Genomic DNA, 17,859 nt, shown 5'->3' on the forward strand with positions numbered 1-17,859 from the left:
GAAACATGGAGCTGTGTGCGAGGATTTCTACGGCTGCGAATCAGATGATCAAGACGGATGGTAAGTTCAATGAGTTCGTTCAATTTCTTTCCTTCGTCACGGCAAGCCAATTCAGATTGTAGATTGGTATTCAGACCCCGTCTGAATAGTGTCTTCAGTGTATCCTCAACCCAGTTAGTTTGAGCGGCGAGAGTGCGAAATGACAGAGCGTATTCTGCAGCTGTGTTACGCCCCTGTGTAAGAGAAAGTAACTGCTCACCGGGACTTCTCCCATCTGCTGGGTGCTCGAACACTTCCCGAAATTGCTTGAGAAAAGTTTCAAATGTGGAATAGTTACATTCCTCCTCCTTCCATATCGCTGTAGCCCATTCCAGCGCTTTCCCCGTTAACAGGTTGCATACAAAAGCCACCCGACTAGAATCAGTGGGATATAATGCAGGTTGTTGGTTAACAAATAGTTTGCATTGCAATAAGAAGCCTTTGCAGCGAGAAGGTGACCCATCAAACTTTTCAGGAAAAGCTAATCGGGGACTTACGGTAGCCGGGGCATTGGAGACATGCGTTGGTTGAGAAGCTGTCATGGTAGCAGGCGGGGTAACTGCAGGATTCGGATGACGGAGTTGCTGCATAGCTCTCACCAGTTCCTCCGTGAGAGAAGTTAGATGGGTGAGTTGTTGATGATGGGTGGCTAACTGAGTGGCTTGAGCGGAAAGTTCAGTCGAGACTTGTGCTAATGCTGCTGGATTCTGTAGTGGCGAAGTCTTCTGTTGTGATGAGTCAGAAGGCGTTGAATCCATTTGCAAGCTTTATTAAGAGCACACATACAAACAAACACAAAGGGGCAATCCAGGAGACAGAACGTGGGACAGGCAAAAGTTCAAAGGCAGGCAGATATCTTACTGGTCGGAATAACAGGCTGGAGATCAGGGGCAGGCAGATGTCTTTCGTAATCGTAGAACAAGCACAGGGTCAGAAACACAGATCAGTCCGAAGCAGGGAGTATAGAACGCTCAGAAATGACAGCCAGGCAAATCAAGACTTCGCAACGAACCGGAGCGTGAGTGTGGTATATATACACGAGAGCTGATGAGTTGCACCTGGACCGTAATCAGTGCCAGGTAGCAGGGCTTATGGGATTTTGAGTCCGTGAGTCGAATCAGAATTCTGGCGATGGTTCCCTCTGGTGGTGCACAAGAGGGTTGGCATCGCCCTCATTTACAACAGCAGCCAAGTACAACCTAACAAAAAGAAAAATGTAAATGACGTACCATGACAAGACTGTATGGTATTGTAAATATTAATTTCTGATCATTGGCTTTACCTGCATAGCATCCCCAGAAATGGGAATACCACATTTTTGGGTGCAAACCGCAGTAGGACGCTGTGGAAAGCTTCAACAGTTGACGTCTGGTGGTGAGGACTTAGCTTGGCCACATCCTTCAATATTCTCTTGTTAGCGAGAACTTTCTCCAGCTTGTAGAATGGCATCGTTGCTAAACAAGCAAAAATTTAAGGTATTAGAGTCGAAATCAAAAACAAATCTGAACAATGAAACAAGCTCTATTTTGAATTAGTTTTAATCGCAAAGAATATTTTATTTGTCTGTATACAACTTACCAGCCGACAGCCATTTGTTCTTGTCTCTGCTTATCCGTTGCGGATGCAGATAAGCCGGAAAATTGGGGTCTTCATGTACATGGTTTAAGATAGAGGTCCACTTTGCCACTCTTTCAGGACCTGTTGTGGATGATGCAGCAGTCCAGTAGATGTGGTTTTTGATGCTACGTAACCATTTACGCAACTTCTCACACCCCTTTATCTGGTATATCTGGTCCAGTTTTTTGGAAATTCCTGGAAATTAAAGAAAAAAAAAGACATCAACACAAAAATAATAATAAACATGTAAGAACTGTAAATAGCAATTTAATCTTAAGTAAATTAATAACTGCTACATTACATACCTTTCTCGATATGCCACACATCGTAAAACTGAGTGACATTTCGATCCCTGAGATATTTCTGTATTTGAGGATGTCGGTCTGTGATGATGCATTCCAGACGAACACCGCGGGCATCCAACAGGTCTAGGCTTCTCTTTAGGCCTTCTTTTTCCATATGGTAACTGCCGCCCACCTCATTACTCTATAAAATTTTAAATAAGGAAAAAATATATATATAAAAAAAATCACACATTTTCCATCCAAAAAATTATGCTAGTTCACATAACACTTTTCTGTATTACCTGGACTAACTTTAGGTCGACCACTGTGTTAGTTGCAAGGTCCATCATTGTATAACTCCCATACTTGGCCGAGTGACCTTCAAACACAAACCGTACATAATTATTTCAAACACATTTTTGGAATAATTGTAATGTATTTCATATTTTTTTTTTTATTAGACTGTATTGAATTAGAAATGAAATCTTTTGACTAAATACCTGGGGAGTCAGCCCTCTTATCTCCTCCAACAATCACATTCTCTCTTCGACTGAGCTGTTCTAGCATTTCACTCTGCCAATTTCTCCACTTGTGGACAATAGCAGGTTCAATGCAAAGTCTTGCATGACAACTAAATGAATCATATTTAAAAATGTGTAGTTTCATGGCAGCAAATACCTGACAACAGAGAGGAGAATTTTTAGTACAATGTGCATGCACCCTGTGACAAAATTTATATTATGTTTCTAAAAGAAATGTGATAAATTTTGATAGATAATTACCTTTTCAACTACAAAAAATTATGCACCACTCAAGTAGACTGCAGCAGAAAGATGCAGGTTGCTAGCTGGAGTACTACCAATAATTGGCTGACTGTTCCATTTTCTTACAAACTCGCAGTGTGGGCAGACTTGCTGTACGCTCAGAAATGTCCCAAGCCTTTGTGACTTTACATCACATCTCCTTTGACACACTGGGCAGTCACTGAAGAGCTCCATGAGGCATGTTTCATAGACAATGAACTTGGCAATGTTATGAACTGGGCATTCTTGGATTCTGTAAAAATAAATATACACATGTACATAATAAAAAAAAAAATGATGATGAATGTTATCATGACAATACACAATCTTTCAAATAATTTACATAATGCATAAACTCACGACAAGTCTGTTGGTTCAGTTGCAGATGTGCATTCCTCTGCAGGGTCAAATCTCACATCCGAGTCTTGGGCTATAATTTTTGACTCTGTCAAAGTCTCTTCGGCTTCTTCTTCTTCCTCCTTCTCCTCCTCCAGCTCCAGACGAGGTCTTTTTAGTGAAGGTTTGAGGGGTGTCGAAGTCATAAACGCAGTAGAGGATGCTGATGGTACAGTCAGTTCAAAACTGGATACTGTTGTCTGGACACCTATAGTGTAATTTTATGATTAATCTCATTGCACGTTTATGAAGATAATAAAACACGTTTCTAATGCAGCAACTTAAAATAAACTGAGAAATTTTAACTTACTTGTACTCCTGCGTTTAGCCTGAAGCGTCCTAAAAGACAACTGGGTACCAACACTGTGTAAAGATGTGTGAAATGGTTCTGTCTGGCAACAAACATCCACCTTGTTGCTCTTTGTCGACGTCGTGGCCTTTGTAAGAAAACATAATTTTTTTTAAATGACCTTTATTTGATTAAAACATACCGATCTTATTGTAAACAACTGCAGACCACGTGCAAGTACAGTGAAAAAATTTCAACAAACATCCCACATACAAAACAAACTTTAGCTGTAACTTAGTCAGTGGTAATGCTTTATTACAATGTTTAATTTTTTCTACCGTTTCTGTTTCTGATGGCTAAAACCCCTTTATGGACACATTAACAATTAAAGCTTCGAGTATTTAGACTGTTTTAGAAAAGCACAATAGCTGTAAACGCGCAAACATCCGAAGTAGCTTTAGCCGCAGATGCTATTCATTTCTGCTTAACATTACAGTATACACATTACAACAAACATCCCACATAAACAACAAACTTTAGCTGTAGCCAGTACTGGTTACTGCTTTATTACAATGTTTATATTTTTCTATGGTTTCTGTTTCTAATGGCTAAAAGCCCTTCTTGTACACACTACTACCACTTATAGCTTCGATTATTTAGATTGTTTTAGAAAAGCATAATAGCAGTGAACACGTGCAAACAAACATCCGAAGCAACTTTAGCGGCTTTTAACTTTTAGATGCTATTCATTTCGGCTTACGATTACAGTACAACAAACATTTAACAACAACAAACTTTAGCTGAAGCCAGTGGTACTGCTTTTTACAATGTTGCTATTTTTCTACGGTTTCTGTTCCTAATGGCTAAACCCCCTTCATGTACACACTAACGTTACCATATGCAGCTTCGAGTATTCAGACTGTTTTTGAAAAGCACAATAAGAGGTAAACACGTGCAAACAAACATCCGAAGCTACTTTAGCCGCAGATGCTATTCATCGGCTTAACATAATTAGAATGCTAAGGCTAGAAGTACATAAAATGTAATACTTACTTGAAGTGAGACAGGATCACGTATTGTAGGAACTGATCCAGTTTTCAAAAACAATTTACTCGCGAATCCGGAGTTGTATTGTCCCACGTTCTCGAGGCAGTCTACGCTAAAGTGGTTAGCGCAAACATACAACAGTTTTGGTACATTTTCAGGCACCTTGTCTTCAAAGATAAAACTCAGCCACTTAAGCCTCTGTTGCTCATTTGCAGGAAGACGGTGAAGGCTCTTGTGCTGAGCCTTACATCCTAAAATAGCACAAGGGTGTTCTCTCGGTGGCATCGCTTCGACGTTCACGCTGATAATGGCGGAAACGGCAAACGCAGGATATGTTAATACGCGCAGCTGTCAATCAATTCGGTGGGCGGGGGGAATCGCACACCTACGTAATGGTGCGATCGATTTGAAAACAGCTCCAATTGGCCGACCCTTTTTTTTGTAGTTAAATTGAAAAAAAAGGACTGGGTGTGTTCATATCACCCCAGTATGATGGTCTATACACTATACCAACACACAGATCTGTCCAAACAGCTTGAAAAGAAGATTTTTTACAATAGGTGCCCTTTAACTTCTATGTTAAGTGGCTTTGACACAATTTACATTGTAAAAGCACTAGATAAATAAGGATGACTTAAAGGGCACCTATGGTAAAAAATCTACTTTTCAAGCTGTTTGGACAGATCTGTGTGTTGGTATAGTGTATAGACCGTCATACTGTGGTGATATGAACACACCCAGTCCTTTTTTTTCAATTTAACTACAAAAAAAGGGTCGGCCAATTGGAGCTGTTTTCAAATCGATCGCACCATTACGTAGGTGTGCGATTCCCCCCGCCCACCGAATTGATTGACAGCTGCGCACATTAACATGTTCCGGTAGTCGCGTGTATATGTCAACAAGACCAGGCAGACATACGCAAAGCAACCGGGAATAAAAGGTCTGTTCTGTTCGCTAGGATCAGCAATCATCATCAAATGTGATTAAGAGTAAGTTTCACATGTTTAAAGTGTTTTAAAACAGAATATGTGTGTAATTAATTACAGCGTTTTACTTCAGCTTTACTTCATCAGCACAGCCGCGTGTCAGAACAATTATAAAAGAAGACGCTTCAATCCCGGTTTGTGGAAGTTAAATCAGGTTTACTTTGTACATTAGCATAACAGATATCCACACAGTACTTGAGGTTAGCCTTAACTAAGCTAAGTGCGCTCTGTCTGTCTGCCTGCCTGCCTGCGTGTGTATCTGTGTGTGTGTGTGTGTGTGTGTGCGCGTGTGTGCGCGCGCGTTAACTTTGTAACGATATTGTGTGTGACTTATCAAGGCAACTTCACAATACTGATTAGTAAAGGTTAGTTCTTACTGTAGTTTCTCACAAACGCTACGCGAGACCTTCTTCCTTTAAGTCTGTCTGTTGTCTGACGCAGCTGAGGGAGGAGGCATGTAGAAACAGTGGGCGGGCAGAACTTGGCTTAAAGGCACAGTACGACAAAACCACCCCCTGCTGGAAATCAGTATAAAACAGCATCTTGTAAAGGGTATAATGAAAAATCTGATGGTTATATTGATTTGAAACTTCATATACAAATTCTAGAGACGCAAAAGACTTATATTAAATCTGAAAAAAGGGGTAACCTTGGTGCCCTTTAAGACTTAATGAAAACTAATGTTTTATTTTTTTTACTATTTTAGAAATAATTGAAGAGAACGAGGGGAGTAAACAGGAGGAACATCATGTCAAAATTGAGGAAAAAACTTTTTTACAGACTGATGGTATTTTAAAAAGGAGAGACAAGAATCGTTTCACCTGCACTCAGTGTGGAAAGAGTTTTGGAAGAAAAGACATTCTTAAGATTCACATGAGGATCCACAATGGAGAGAAACCATTCACATGCACTCAGTGTGGAAAGAGTTTCAGTTTATCGTGGTCCTGTAATCTACACATGAGGATCCACTCTGGAGAGAAACCATTCACATGCACCCAGTGTGGGAAGAGTTTCAGCTTATCGTGGTCCCGTAATCTACACATGAGGATCCACTCTGGAGAGAAACCATTCACATGCACTCAGTGTTGGAAGAGTTTCAGCAGCTCATCACACTTTAATTACCACATGAGGGTCCACACTGGAGAGAAACCATTCACATGCACTCAGTGTGGGAAGAGTTTCAGCTGCTCATCATCCCTTAATCAACACATGAGGATCCACACTGGAGAAAAACCATTCACATGCACTCAGTGTGGGAAGAGTTTCAGCCAATCATCACATCTTAATCACCACATGAGGATCCACACTGGAGAGAAACCATTCACATGCACTCAGTGTGGGAAGAGTTTCAGCCGCTCATCATACCTTAGGCCCCGTTTACACTAATGCGTTTTAGTTTGAAAACGCATAAGTTTTGCTACGGTTACGCCAACCGTCCACACTACGCCGGAGTTCTCGAGCGCCGAAAACGGAGCGTTTCGAAAACGCTGGAGAGGCCGTTTTCATTTTGAAACGCTGCTGCTCCGTCTCAGTGTGGATGATGGAAAACGGAGACATCTGAAAACGGAGGCGGGGCTGCAGACGTTCGCCTCTCTGATTGGGGCTTTTCCTGAATATTAAGTAGCCTAACACACAGTTCAGTCCTGAATCTTCTCCGTGTAAGTTCAGACTTCGCAAGTTTGATCAAGGCTGCAGTCTCTTCTTCTCAGTTTGATATGGAAAAGCAGACTATACCGAGGACACGGGTAAATCTTCAAAGGGAACAGTGTACTTTATAACTTCATTCACATCACCCTTCGTTGTATCACTTTCTCAACAATAAAATGTAAACATGATTTAAGGAACTGCCTATTTTCATTTTAATATTAGCAACTTAGACAGCAGAAATGTTGAGGCGTCGTGCTGTATAAGATGAGCGTCATCTTCACTGTCTGGATATTTATAACAAAACGGAGCCGATAACAACTGTCTCCTTTCAATTTCAGTGAAAATACGAAACATCCCCTCTCTTTTGCTGAGTATCAGTTTTAAGAATCGATAATGGCCATTTTAAAAGTATAACATACAATAAGTTTATACATTGTAGGAAATAAAGGCAAGCGATAAGTCAATATACAGAATGTACGTGGTTACATTAATCATTAACTTATCTTTGCGCTCAGCCAAAACACGTTACCTGAGAACAAGTAATAGATTCCAATGCCCAAAGTCAGGGAATATGTCGTTAGATAAAGACAACAAGATGAATGAAATATCCCGTTTAATAAATATAGTGAGATTAGATCCAGCGGGAGATGCTTGATGAGAAGTCCGACTAGCAGAGCTCTCATCTGGGTACATGGGCTGCAGCGCTTGCCCGAGAGCGTCTGTGTGGTCACGTGATGTGCGTTTTCAGCGTTTTGGTGTGGACGGAGAGCAGTTCAGAAACGCTGGGTAAAACGTGAGTGTGGACGCGGATCGTTTTCATTCTAAAACGCCGTTTTAAAACTAAAACGTACTAGTGTAAACGGGGCCTTAATCAACACATGAGGATCCACACTGGAAAGAAACCATTCACATGCACTTAAGCCGCAGTCATACTGGACTTTTCTACCCATACACTTCCTTGCGTGTATTCCAGCATGTAGACTGTCTGTCTGTACCTGGGAGTATTTCATGTTGTCTCTGAGTGTACTGCATTCATTCATGAGAAAGACTTTTTTCAAACCAATCAGTGCGCTCTATTGTGTATTTGGGGCAACTTCATTAATATGTATGATAGCTTTAAAGACTGTTTTACCTGAAACAGTGTTCAGACGGCAGAGAGACGACTAGTTGGGTTGCCAAAACAAGTGGGAGAAGAGGAATTGTTTAAAGTCAGTACTTTAATATCACTACAATATTATGGACTGAAGGATCTGCTGTAAATGCTGCTCTCTGAGTGTAAACATGTAAACGCGTTATTTTAAAAGGATAGTCTACACACGCACATGGCTTTCTGACATACTGAGTGCATCTCAGTTACCGAGAAATGCAGTTTTTTTTTCGCTTATACAATGTGCGATATCAAAAATTCCACTGTCATTAAACAGTCAGTTACTGATGTCCATGTAAACAGTCACTGTCTTTCTCCCCTGCGTCTGTGTGTTTGTTGTGCCTCTGTGAAAATTTTGTAGAAATGTGTTGCGCTCCTTGCGTTTACTGTAAACACAATGATGGCAACTGAGAGAAGAACAGTTTTTATAAACATCTGGCAAACAGCATCTCTGCTGCTTAAAATCTTTTTGCAAGCGATTGTACAGGTGCGGATATATCTGTACTCTACTCTTCAGTGTATTCATGTAGCTAGTGTTGTTTTCGATGATGTTCTTTGTCTGACTCCCTAAATGAGAAACAAATCATCTATTTATTAGTAAAGTTTCTTTACTTTTAGATTCAAAATTCTTTCTAGTTTACTACATTTACTGTTTTGAGTAGAATACAAACTTGATGAATATTTGATGATTTTGGCAGAGCGACAAGTATTTAGTTTTACAATATTAATACACTGTGATGATCCCAAGACTCCAGATTGGAATATGTGGTAAATCCTGATTGGATGCCTGCATTACTCATCAATGGGTATATAAAAGTTGTTGTACTAGCTACCCCTGGACGCTGTGGCTACTCAGGAGTCCACATGTCAAGACCTGCCATCTCATTGACTCTTTAACTTTATGGTTTTGTTTTGCATTACTTATATTATGTAGTTAAAGTGTTGTTGTGATTATATCCTAAGTTCTTTATCTTCATTATTATGCCTAGACATTTGTTGGTTGCTTTGATTGATTGTTCTGAGTTACATTTTATAATAAATCATTTGCATTCAGGCTATTTTGTTGTTTCATCTCACTTTTATGGTGCAACTCAAACAAGCAGGTCACAACATTTTGCAAAATGTGTCCGGTTGTTACCGAGATCTTGTCCTTTCAGTCATGACCATAGATGTGAGTAGGAACCTAGATTGAGTGGTAAATTTAGAACATTGCCTTTCATCTCAGCTACTTCACCACAACAGACAATCACATCAAATGCAATACTGCTGCCGCTGCACTGATCCATTTTTTAATCTCACAATACATTTTTCATGAAAAAAAAACAAAAAAAAAAAAAAAACGCAGATACTTGTACTCCATTTGGGGTAAAGACTCTCCAAACTGGAGATGGCCACCTTTTTACCAGTCAAGCACCATGGTTTCTGACTCAGAGGTGCTGTTTCTTTCCCTGCCATGTCACACTCAGCAGCAAACCGTCCCACTGCATGCTGAAGGTCCATGTCCTATGAAGCCAAAAAAACAACGTTATCTGCCAATGGCAGAGACAGTCTTAGCCTGCAACTAAAATTTTGGCAGTAAAATTATTATATTTTTTTGAGGTCAGCCTCAAAAATAACACATTTACTAAACAAAATGAATAAATAGATGGATGGATAGACAATGTAAGTAAGTAATGGAAGTAGGATGGCTTGTTCAACCATATAAGGAGAAGCACTTTAGCAACGAGACCAGCAGCGTGTAAGTACATTTAGACTTGTTTTCAGTTGTTTGTGTGTAGTGCTAGAAAGATTACTCACTGTTTCCTTGGTTACTGTAAGAGCTTGTGTGTGGATCACGGTCGGTTTTGCACCCCTCGCCTCAGTTTCTGTTGTTGTATTGTCTTTCTCCCACACTCCTCGTCAGACAGGGAGAGGGGGTGAAACTGGACTACTGATTTCCAAAGAATGGAAATTTACTCAGAGATAGTCACTGGCAAAGATCAGCTCCTTTGAATTCCATGCAGCCACCATTATCCACTCCTTCTACATAAATGTGGTTGTCATCTACCGCCCACCAGGTACATTAGGTCACTTCTTAGATGAACTGGATGTTCTTCTCTCATCTTTTTCTGTTTATGACACTCCCTTGTTGGTGCTAGGTGACTTCAACATCCACATTGAAAAACCTCAAGCTACTGACTTCCAGACTCTGCTTGCCTCTTTTGACCTCAAAAAAGCACCTACTTCTGCTACTGATCTTATTTACACGCGACATTGCTTCACTGATCAAACACTAGTAACTCCACTACACACATCGGAATATTTCCTTTTGTCTCTCAACATCCACAGGACTCCTGAGCCACCATACACTCCAAAACAAGTTGCCTTTCGCAGAAACCTACGCTCTCTCTCACCCAATAGACTATCCACCATTGTTTCAGACTCTCTTCCTCCATCTTACAAATTCTCTGCACTTGATTTCTGACTATCTGCTGCTTCTGATGCCATGTGAAAACTTCAGATTTTAGTGGCTTGTTTTTCTAGGGGTATGATTCACGCTTTTGGTGCGAGAGGTCCTGGGTTCAAAATTATGGCTTTTATAAAAAGGTGTTTCAAAGATTTCCAGTTTGTCAGCAGATAGTGTCACCACATAAAAAATTTCTTGCAAAGTGGCTTGCTGGTCTTGGAGTATGATTCTCGTTCATGCCATGACAAATCCCAGGTTCAAATTTCGGTTGAGCCCCTACAGTTGTCTGCTGTTTTGTAAGGGCGTTGTGGCTTACACAGATGCCTTTTTCTGAGAATGCCAGTTTGTCGGCAGATAGTGTCGCCATGTAAAGTTGCTGTTTTGCAGTGGCTCGGTGGTCTAGGGGTATGATTCTCGCTTAGGGTGCCCTTGATTTGTTAGAGAAAAATTTCTGACTATATGATACTTCTGACGCCATGTAAAATGTGAACACTTTAGTGGCTCGTTGGTCTAGGGCAGGGGTGTCCAAACTCGGTCCTCGAGGGCCGGTGTCCGGCATATTTTAGTTTCAACACCAATTAAACACACCTATAGATATTTATAAAAAATTTCAGTCTAAATTAATTTCACCTCTTTTGGAGATGTTTCAGGAGTCCTTTAGGAATGGTCTTCTTCCTACATCCATGAGAAGTGCCCTAATAACTTTACTTCCAAAACCAGGAAAACCAAATATAAAATGCGAAAATATGCGTCCAATCAGCCTTTTAAACTCAGATACAAAAATACTTAGCAAAGTTCTTGCAAGAAGATTGGAGAGCTTACTCCCTCAGGTGGTGGGAGAAGACCAAAATGGCTTTATTCAAGGGAGACAGGGCTTCCATAATGTCAGACGAGTGCTCAATATTTTACATAGCCAGAGAGGAGCGAAAGACACAGCACTACTTTCTCTGGATGCAGAAAAGGCTTTTGACCGTGTCGAATGGCATTATTTATTTGACGTGCTTGCTCGCTTTGGCTTTGGTGATACATTTTGTAAATGGGTTAGGCTACTTTGTACGGAGCTCACAGCAGAAGTTTTGACAAATAACATTGTTTCTAAACCCTTTAAAATATCTAGGAGTTGCCCACAGGGAAGTCCTCTATCACCTTTATTATTTATGCTTGCAATAGAACCATTCGCCATAGCAGTGAGAACGCATAATGCCATATATAAAATTCGAGAGAACCACTTGGAACATAAATTAGCATTATTTGCAGACGATATTATTTTGTTCCTAAAAAATCTAAGTAGCTCTATTCCTGCACTCCTGGATCTTATTGAAACTTTTGGAAAAATATCTGGATATAAAGTTAATCACTCCAAATCATCTATAATGTTACTTAATGAATCAGAGAGAAAAAATAGCCAAGGTTATGCTTCTATTTTTAATTCAACGGATAATTTTACATATCTGGGTATTAAAATCATGGATGAAATAAATAAGATTGCTCAAATTAATTATGACCCAATTTTGGATGCTACTATGTCATCAGTAGATTGTTGGACATCTTTACCTATCTCAATGATTGGCAGGATAAATATCCTAAAAATGAATATACTCCCTAAATTTCTTTATTTGTTCCAAAACATCCCCTTACCCCCTCCCTCATCGTTGTTTACTAGAATTAAGAAACTGTTTACCAACTTTATTTGGCAAAATAAACGTCCCAGACTACGTCTAACTTTATTATATTTACCATTCGATCGAGGAGGACTTAAATGTCCAAACTTACAGTGGTATTATTGGGCTGCTCAGCTGCGTACAATCATGTATTATTTTTCTTCTGAAAGTCCTCCTTCTTGGATGGATTTGGAATCCCGCTCTATCACACCACAAATACCACTGCACTTATACCTATATTCGGCAGACCTCAAATATCTAAGAAAAAACACAGACAACCCCATTGTATTGAACATGATTAATGTTTGGTTTGATTCTTGTAAACATTTGAATATAAATCCTTCCTGGTCACGTTTTAGTCCTATTTGGGGTAATGTTAAGTTTAAACCAGGAAAAAGTGATGCAGGATTTAGGATATGGGCTGAAAAAGGGTTAAGGAAAGTACAAGATATGTACAGTAAGGATGAAATATTTATGTCCTTTTCAGTAATTTCAAAAAAATATGATATTCCAAAGACGCATTTTTTTAAATATCTTCAACTTAGAAGCTTTATATCCTCACCTCAAAATCATTCACTAGATATTCCTAACATTTCCTCATTAGAGGCAGCAATCCTAGGACACTGTTATGATAGAGGTTCAATTTCCTCTTTGTACAGATTGTTTGTGTCTGGCTCTAACGAATCCTCAGAATCAAAACTGAAGTTATGGAAAGAAGATATGGAAGATGAAATATCTCTAGAAGACTGGAACGAGGCATGTAGGAGAGCTCAGATACAGACAATCAATAGTAGCCTGAAACTCGTACAGTACAAATGGTTAATGCGAACATACATAACTCCTGCTATATTGCACAAGTTTAATGATAATATTCCAGATACCTGTATAAAGTGCAATGAGGTAAGAGGAACACTTTATCACTGTATTTGGGAATGTGTGAAAGTGAAACCCTTTTGGCAAGATCTTATTGAAATAATTGACCAAATTTTATTAAAGAAATTACCGTTGGGTCCTAAGATTTTTATCCTGGGTATATTTCCTGTCAGCCCTCTTTTACAAAGCAAAGAGGTCAGATTCATAAACGTGTATTTTACAAGCTAAACGTATTATTGCTCTTAATTGGAAAAATATAAATGAACCTAGAATAGGAAAGTGGATTAAAGAAATGGCATCTCATATGTCAATGGAAAAGATCACGTATATTATCAAAAAGAAACAAAATGTGTTTGAAGATACCTGGAGACCTTTTAATAACTTTCTAAAGTACAATGTAAATGTGGACAGTCTACTACAAATAGAACAGGCTTAGGAATATGGGAAGTATCATGGTCTAAACAGACTACCTGATTTAAACATATCCCCTCTTTTTTTTTTCTTCTTTTTTTTCTCTTCCCCCTTCTTACTATATATTTTTAAATTGTTTATTTATTTTTATTTTACTTATTTACTTATTATTATTTATTTATTTATTTTTAAGGGAATGGGTTGTTGGGAGGGAGAATGGGGGGTAAAAAGTTTGCTGTGCCTTCATGATTATTGTTCTGTAATTGTGTAATCTGTTGTGATATGCAAATTGAAAAAAGTAATAAATATATTGTACAAAAAAAAAAAAATTAAACACACCTAAACCAGCTAATCAAGCTCTTCTAAATATACTAGAAAGCTCCATGGAGTTGAAGTGTGTTGAAGGAAGTTGGAGCTAAACTATGCAGGACACCGGCCCTCCAGGACTGAGTTTGGACACCCCCGGGTATGATTCTCGTTTTGTGTGCGAGAGGTCCGGGGTTTTAAATCCCAGACAAGCCCTTGCAGGTGTCCTGCGTTTTACAGGGCATTATGTCTTTCATAAAAACGTCTTTCGAAGAATTCCAGTTTGTCAGCAGGGGTCCGTTCTTCGTATGTGGATTACTCAGTTAGCTGTATTTAGATATTGACGATTTAACACGATCCAGGATCGTTTCGTTCTTCAAAGTTGATCTGAGAGTTGTTGTCATAGCAACAGTTCTGCTAGGTCAAACCTGATCGGAAGCAGGTTAAATTCATATAAATAGGATTAGATCGGCTCAGTTCAAGCAAAGATAATACAGAAAGTAAGTACCAAATTCTAATATTTTCTTACAGTAGTAGTTATATATACTTGGGAAAATGGTAAATATTTTTAACTATGCATATATATATATATATATATATATATATATATATATATATATATATATATATATATATATATATATATATATAGTTTATAGTTACTAATACAATAAATGAAGTTATACATATTAATAAAACTTATGCAATCTACACCCTCGAAATAAAAGTACAAAGACTGCCACCTGGTGGTGCAAAGAGAAAATGTATTGACATGAACTTTTTAAATAACTTTAGTACAAATTGTGTATAATAGAAATGCACAATATGTGACTTTTTTAAAAGCAATAATACATTTATGCAGTCATACACATGTTTTGACAGTTAATATGCCAGTGATTTGATGCTTCACAAAAGTTGCAGATGCCTTATCAATATTAAAATGCTTTTGTAAACAACCAGTTTTTCTTTACACTGATTAAAAAACCGGCTACTATAATAAAGAAAATCTTCTCTAAATGTAGAACTAAATACACTGATATGCATTAAAATACATGATGAATAATCTTGTCTTGACACATGAAAGTGTAAAGCCTGCAGCTCACAACAAATGTGGAAGGTTATTGCGTTTCAAATTTAACAAACCGTTTACTGCTAATTTGATGTAATTTTGCTCACATGGACTATTGAATATTAATCAGATGATGTCATTACGCTGATGTGCCGTCAGCCAATCATGGCATTGCTGATCATGATTTCGAGGATCGATAGATCTGTCCTTCACAACACATGCAGCGATCTCAGATCAGTTCATCCAGACATTCTAATCTGATTCGCGAACTTGTTTGAAGAACCAAATTAGCGAGAGATCAGTTATCGAGATGAAAAGATCCAGGATCTGCCAAATCATCTTAAATCATTTAAGCGAGGTACGAAGAACGGATCCCAGATAGTGTCACCACATAAATCATTCCTTGCATAGTGGCTTGCTGGTCTAGGAGTATGGTTCTCAATCATGCCGTGAGAAATCCCAGGTTCAAATTTTGGTTGAGCCCTTACAGTTGTCCGCTGTTTTGTAAAGGCGTGTGGCTTATACAGAGGCCTTTTTCTGAGAATGCTAGTTTGTCAGCAGATAGTTTTGCCATGTACGGTGGCTATCTTGCAGTGGCTTGTTGGTCTAGGGATATGATTCTCACTTAAGGTGCGAGAGCTCCCGGGTTCAAATCCTGGATGAACCCTTGCAGAAGTCCAGAGTCCAAATGAAGCAAAAGCCCTGCTTCAATGCTTCAGCTTTTTAAGGTATATTCTGACTCAATTGTTAAATGAGGATTTCTGACTAGTTACCTTGCATGGCAAATCCAGTCTCGAAAAGCATCAACTGCTATAGCTTGGAGAAGGGGTATATGTGTGTGTGGATTTCGGTCATACACTTTACATCTCCAGGGAGAAAAAAAATCCTCAATAGGTTTGGATGAACAACTAAAAAAAACAGTTATGAACCAGATGAGCTCTGATTTCTAAATTGTAATTCTGTGTGACAGGTGTTTACTCATGTGATGAGTTAGTATGCAAAGTAGGACAACTGACTTTAGAATTGTGAATGACAGTGTGTTCCCTGTGTAAACAATAGATTTTCTGCATGAATACTGTGCAAAATGCAGAGAATTGTCTGTAGTATTTTAAAATAGGGTGTTTTAAACCTGCAATTTGAATGTAAAGCAGGAATTGTCCTTTTAGTTTAGCAGAGTTGGTTCATGGGGTTTGTTGCATCAGTTATATGTTGTAGTTATTGTGTCTGAAGTACAAGTAATTGTGTGTAAACAATTGGAATAGACTGTACTACAGACAGTAGGCCTACAGAAGTGCTTTGTAAAATATTTCAGAATATTGTTTTTATACAAAACAAACAAATACCAAATATATTTTACTGTATTTTCCCCATAAATACAGTGTACACAGTGTACATTACAACCAACACAAAGTTGCAGATAACATGGTCTACATCCTCTTTTCTGTTTTGGTCTGGTCTGGCCAGGCAGCGGGGGAAATGTCACTTTGCATGGCGAATCCAGTCACGAAAAGCATCATCTGCTATAGCTTGGAGAAGGGGTATACGTGTGTGTGGATTTCGGTCATACACTTTACATCTCCAGGCAGGAAAAAAAATCCTCAATAGGTTTGAGAAATGGAGAATATGGAGGGGGAGATAAACAACTAAAAAACATGGGTAGGCAGAGAAGCAGTTATGAACCAGATGAGCTCTGATTTCTAAATTGCAATTCTGTGTGACAGGTGTTTACCTATATGATGAATCAGTATGCAAAGTAGGACAACTGACTTTACAATTGTGAATGACTGTGTTCCTTGTGAAAACAAAATATTTTCTCCATGAAAATTGTGCAAAATGCAGAGAATTGTGTGTTGTGTTTTGGAAAAAAGTGTGTTTTAAACCTGCAATTTGAGTGTAAAGCAGGAATTGTGCTTGAAGTTTAGCAGAGTTGGTTCAGCGGGTTGGTGCATCGGTTACATGTTGTAGTCATTGTGTCTGAAGTACAAGTAATTGTGTGTAAACAATTGGAAAAACCTGTAAGGTTTTGAGTTTTTTTAAGAAACAGACTGCTAAACAGCTCGCTGCGTAAACACTTGTAACTTTTAAGAAGAAGCAATTCTGGCACCTGTCCATTTGGCACTACTTGGCAATTTACTTGCTTTCTACTCAGCTACTTTGCACATGCATAAAGAGGCTCTTGTATGACAAATCCAAAAGGCATGATCTCAACAATAGGTGGTAGCCACTTTTGCCCAAAACCACAGGTTGCCTTCGATTCATTCCTCAAACCCACTGGGCCTTGCACCATTTCCTAATCTACCTTATTTAAAACAGCTCAATTAAGTAATCAATTTCACACACACACACACACACACACACACACACACATACATATATATATATATATATATATATATATATATATATATATATATATATATATAATGTGTTGGGATAAATTGCAGACTATCTGTGTGTTTCCTCAGTAAGCTGGAGCTCCAGGAAGGCAACAAAAACTGAGATGTGAATTCAACAGTTTATTGCTCTCTTCTAAAGAAGACTGGGGTATTCCCAGCTTTTATACATCATACTCAGGGTTACATGGGCTATGAATACGTGCAAATATTCAGCTCAGTTAAGCAGAACAATTTTATCCAGTGCTCAAGAATGTCAAGGCGCAACGTCAAGGCGCCTAGTACAGGGACAACTTACAATAAGATAAGACACAGTTACAAAACAGAATATTTGGAGAGTGACTACATGGATATTTCTTTCAGCCCTCAAACTAGTTCAATGAATGAGACCATTGGAGATGCCCAAAATTTCAGATTCAACTTGTGTTGACCACTGTAATATGCC

At 38.8% G+C, this 17,859-nt stretch overlaps 4 protein-coding genes across 4 annotated transcripts in view; 2 read left to right on the forward strand and 2 right to left on the reverse strand.

Moving 5' to 3' along the window:
• The window catches only part of LOC141381669 (BEN domain-containing protein 5-like), a 495,902-nt gene that overhangs the window by 451,541 nt on the left and 26,502 nt on the right, over nucleotides 1-17,859 (forward strand). The window lies entirely within an intron of this gene.
• Nucleotides 1,157-2,799, reverse strand: LOC137490949 (uncharacterized). Its single transcript, XM_073946752.1, has 7 exons — nucleotides 2,723-2,799; nucleotides 2,441-2,618; nucleotides 2,243-2,319; nucleotides 1,962-2,142; nucleotides 1,618-1,851; nucleotides 1,322-1,493; nucleotides 1,157-1,238 (listed from the first exon to the last, which is right to left on the reverse strand). Exons 2-7 carry the CDS (start codon nucleotides 2,604-2,606, stop codon nucleotides 1,157-1,159), a joined length of 912 nt encoding a protein of 303 aa, XP_073802853.1. The 5' UTR covers nucleotides 2,607-2,618; nucleotides 2,723-2,799.
• On the reverse strand, nucleotides 2,741-4,784 carry LOC100330683 (uncharacterized). Its single transcript, XM_068219953.2, has 4 exons — nucleotides 4,482-4,784; nucleotides 3,450-3,576; nucleotides 3,104-3,347; nucleotides 2,741-2,996 (listed from the first exon to the last, which is right to left on the reverse strand). Exons 1-4 carry the CDS (start codon nucleotides 4,758-4,760, stop codon nucleotides 2,741-2,743), a joined length of 906 nt encoding a protein of 301 aa, XP_068076054.1. The 5' UTR covers nucleotides 4,761-4,784.
• Nucleotides 6,164-9,313, forward strand: LOC141381528 (uncharacterized; the record flags this gene model as incomplete). Its single annotated transcript, XM_073946753.1, has 2 exons — nucleotides 6,164-6,826; nucleotides 7,975-9,313. Coding segments are annotated over 2 exons (717 nt in total), but the record flags the coding sequence as incomplete, so codon positions are not given.

The sequence above is a fragment of the Danio rerio genome, chromosome 4, assembly GCF_049306965.1.
Source record: "Danio rerio strain Tuebingen ecotype United States chromosome 4, GRCz12tu, whole genome shotgun sequence".
NCBI lineage: Eukaryota > Metazoa > Chordata > Actinopteri > Cypriniformes > Danionidae > Danio > Danio rerio.

What these genes read in the sequence shown, in the direction of transcription:
- LOC100330683 (XM_068219953.2), bottom strand. Translation starts at nt 4,760, where the DNA reads ATGCCACCGAGAGAACACCCTTGTGCTATTTTAGGATGTAAGGCTCAG. An exon ending in GTGATCCTGTCTCACTTCAA is followed by an intron (nt 3,577 to 4,481) that starts GTAAGTATTACA and finishes TTTCTTACAAAG; the next exon opens with GCCACGACGTCGACAAAGAG. An exon ending in ACTGAACCAACAGACTTGTC is followed by an intron (nt 2,997 to 3,103) that starts GTGAGTTTATGC and finishes TTATTTTTACAG; the next exon opens with AATCCAAGAATGCCCAGTTC.
- LOC137490949 (XM_073946752.1), bottom strand. Translation starts at nt 2,606, where the DNA reads ATGAAACTACACATTTTTAAATATGATTCATTTAGTTGTCATGCAAGA. An exon ending in TCGACCTAAAGTTAGTCCAG is followed by an intron (nt 2,143 to 2,242) that starts GTAATACAGAAA and finishes AAAATTTTATAG; the next exon opens with AGTAATGAGGTGGGCGGCAG. An exon ending in TGTGTGGCATATCGAGAAAG is followed by an intron (nt 1,852 to 1,961) that starts GTATGTAATGTA and finishes TTTAATTTCCAG; the next exon opens with GAATTTCCAAAAAACTGGAC.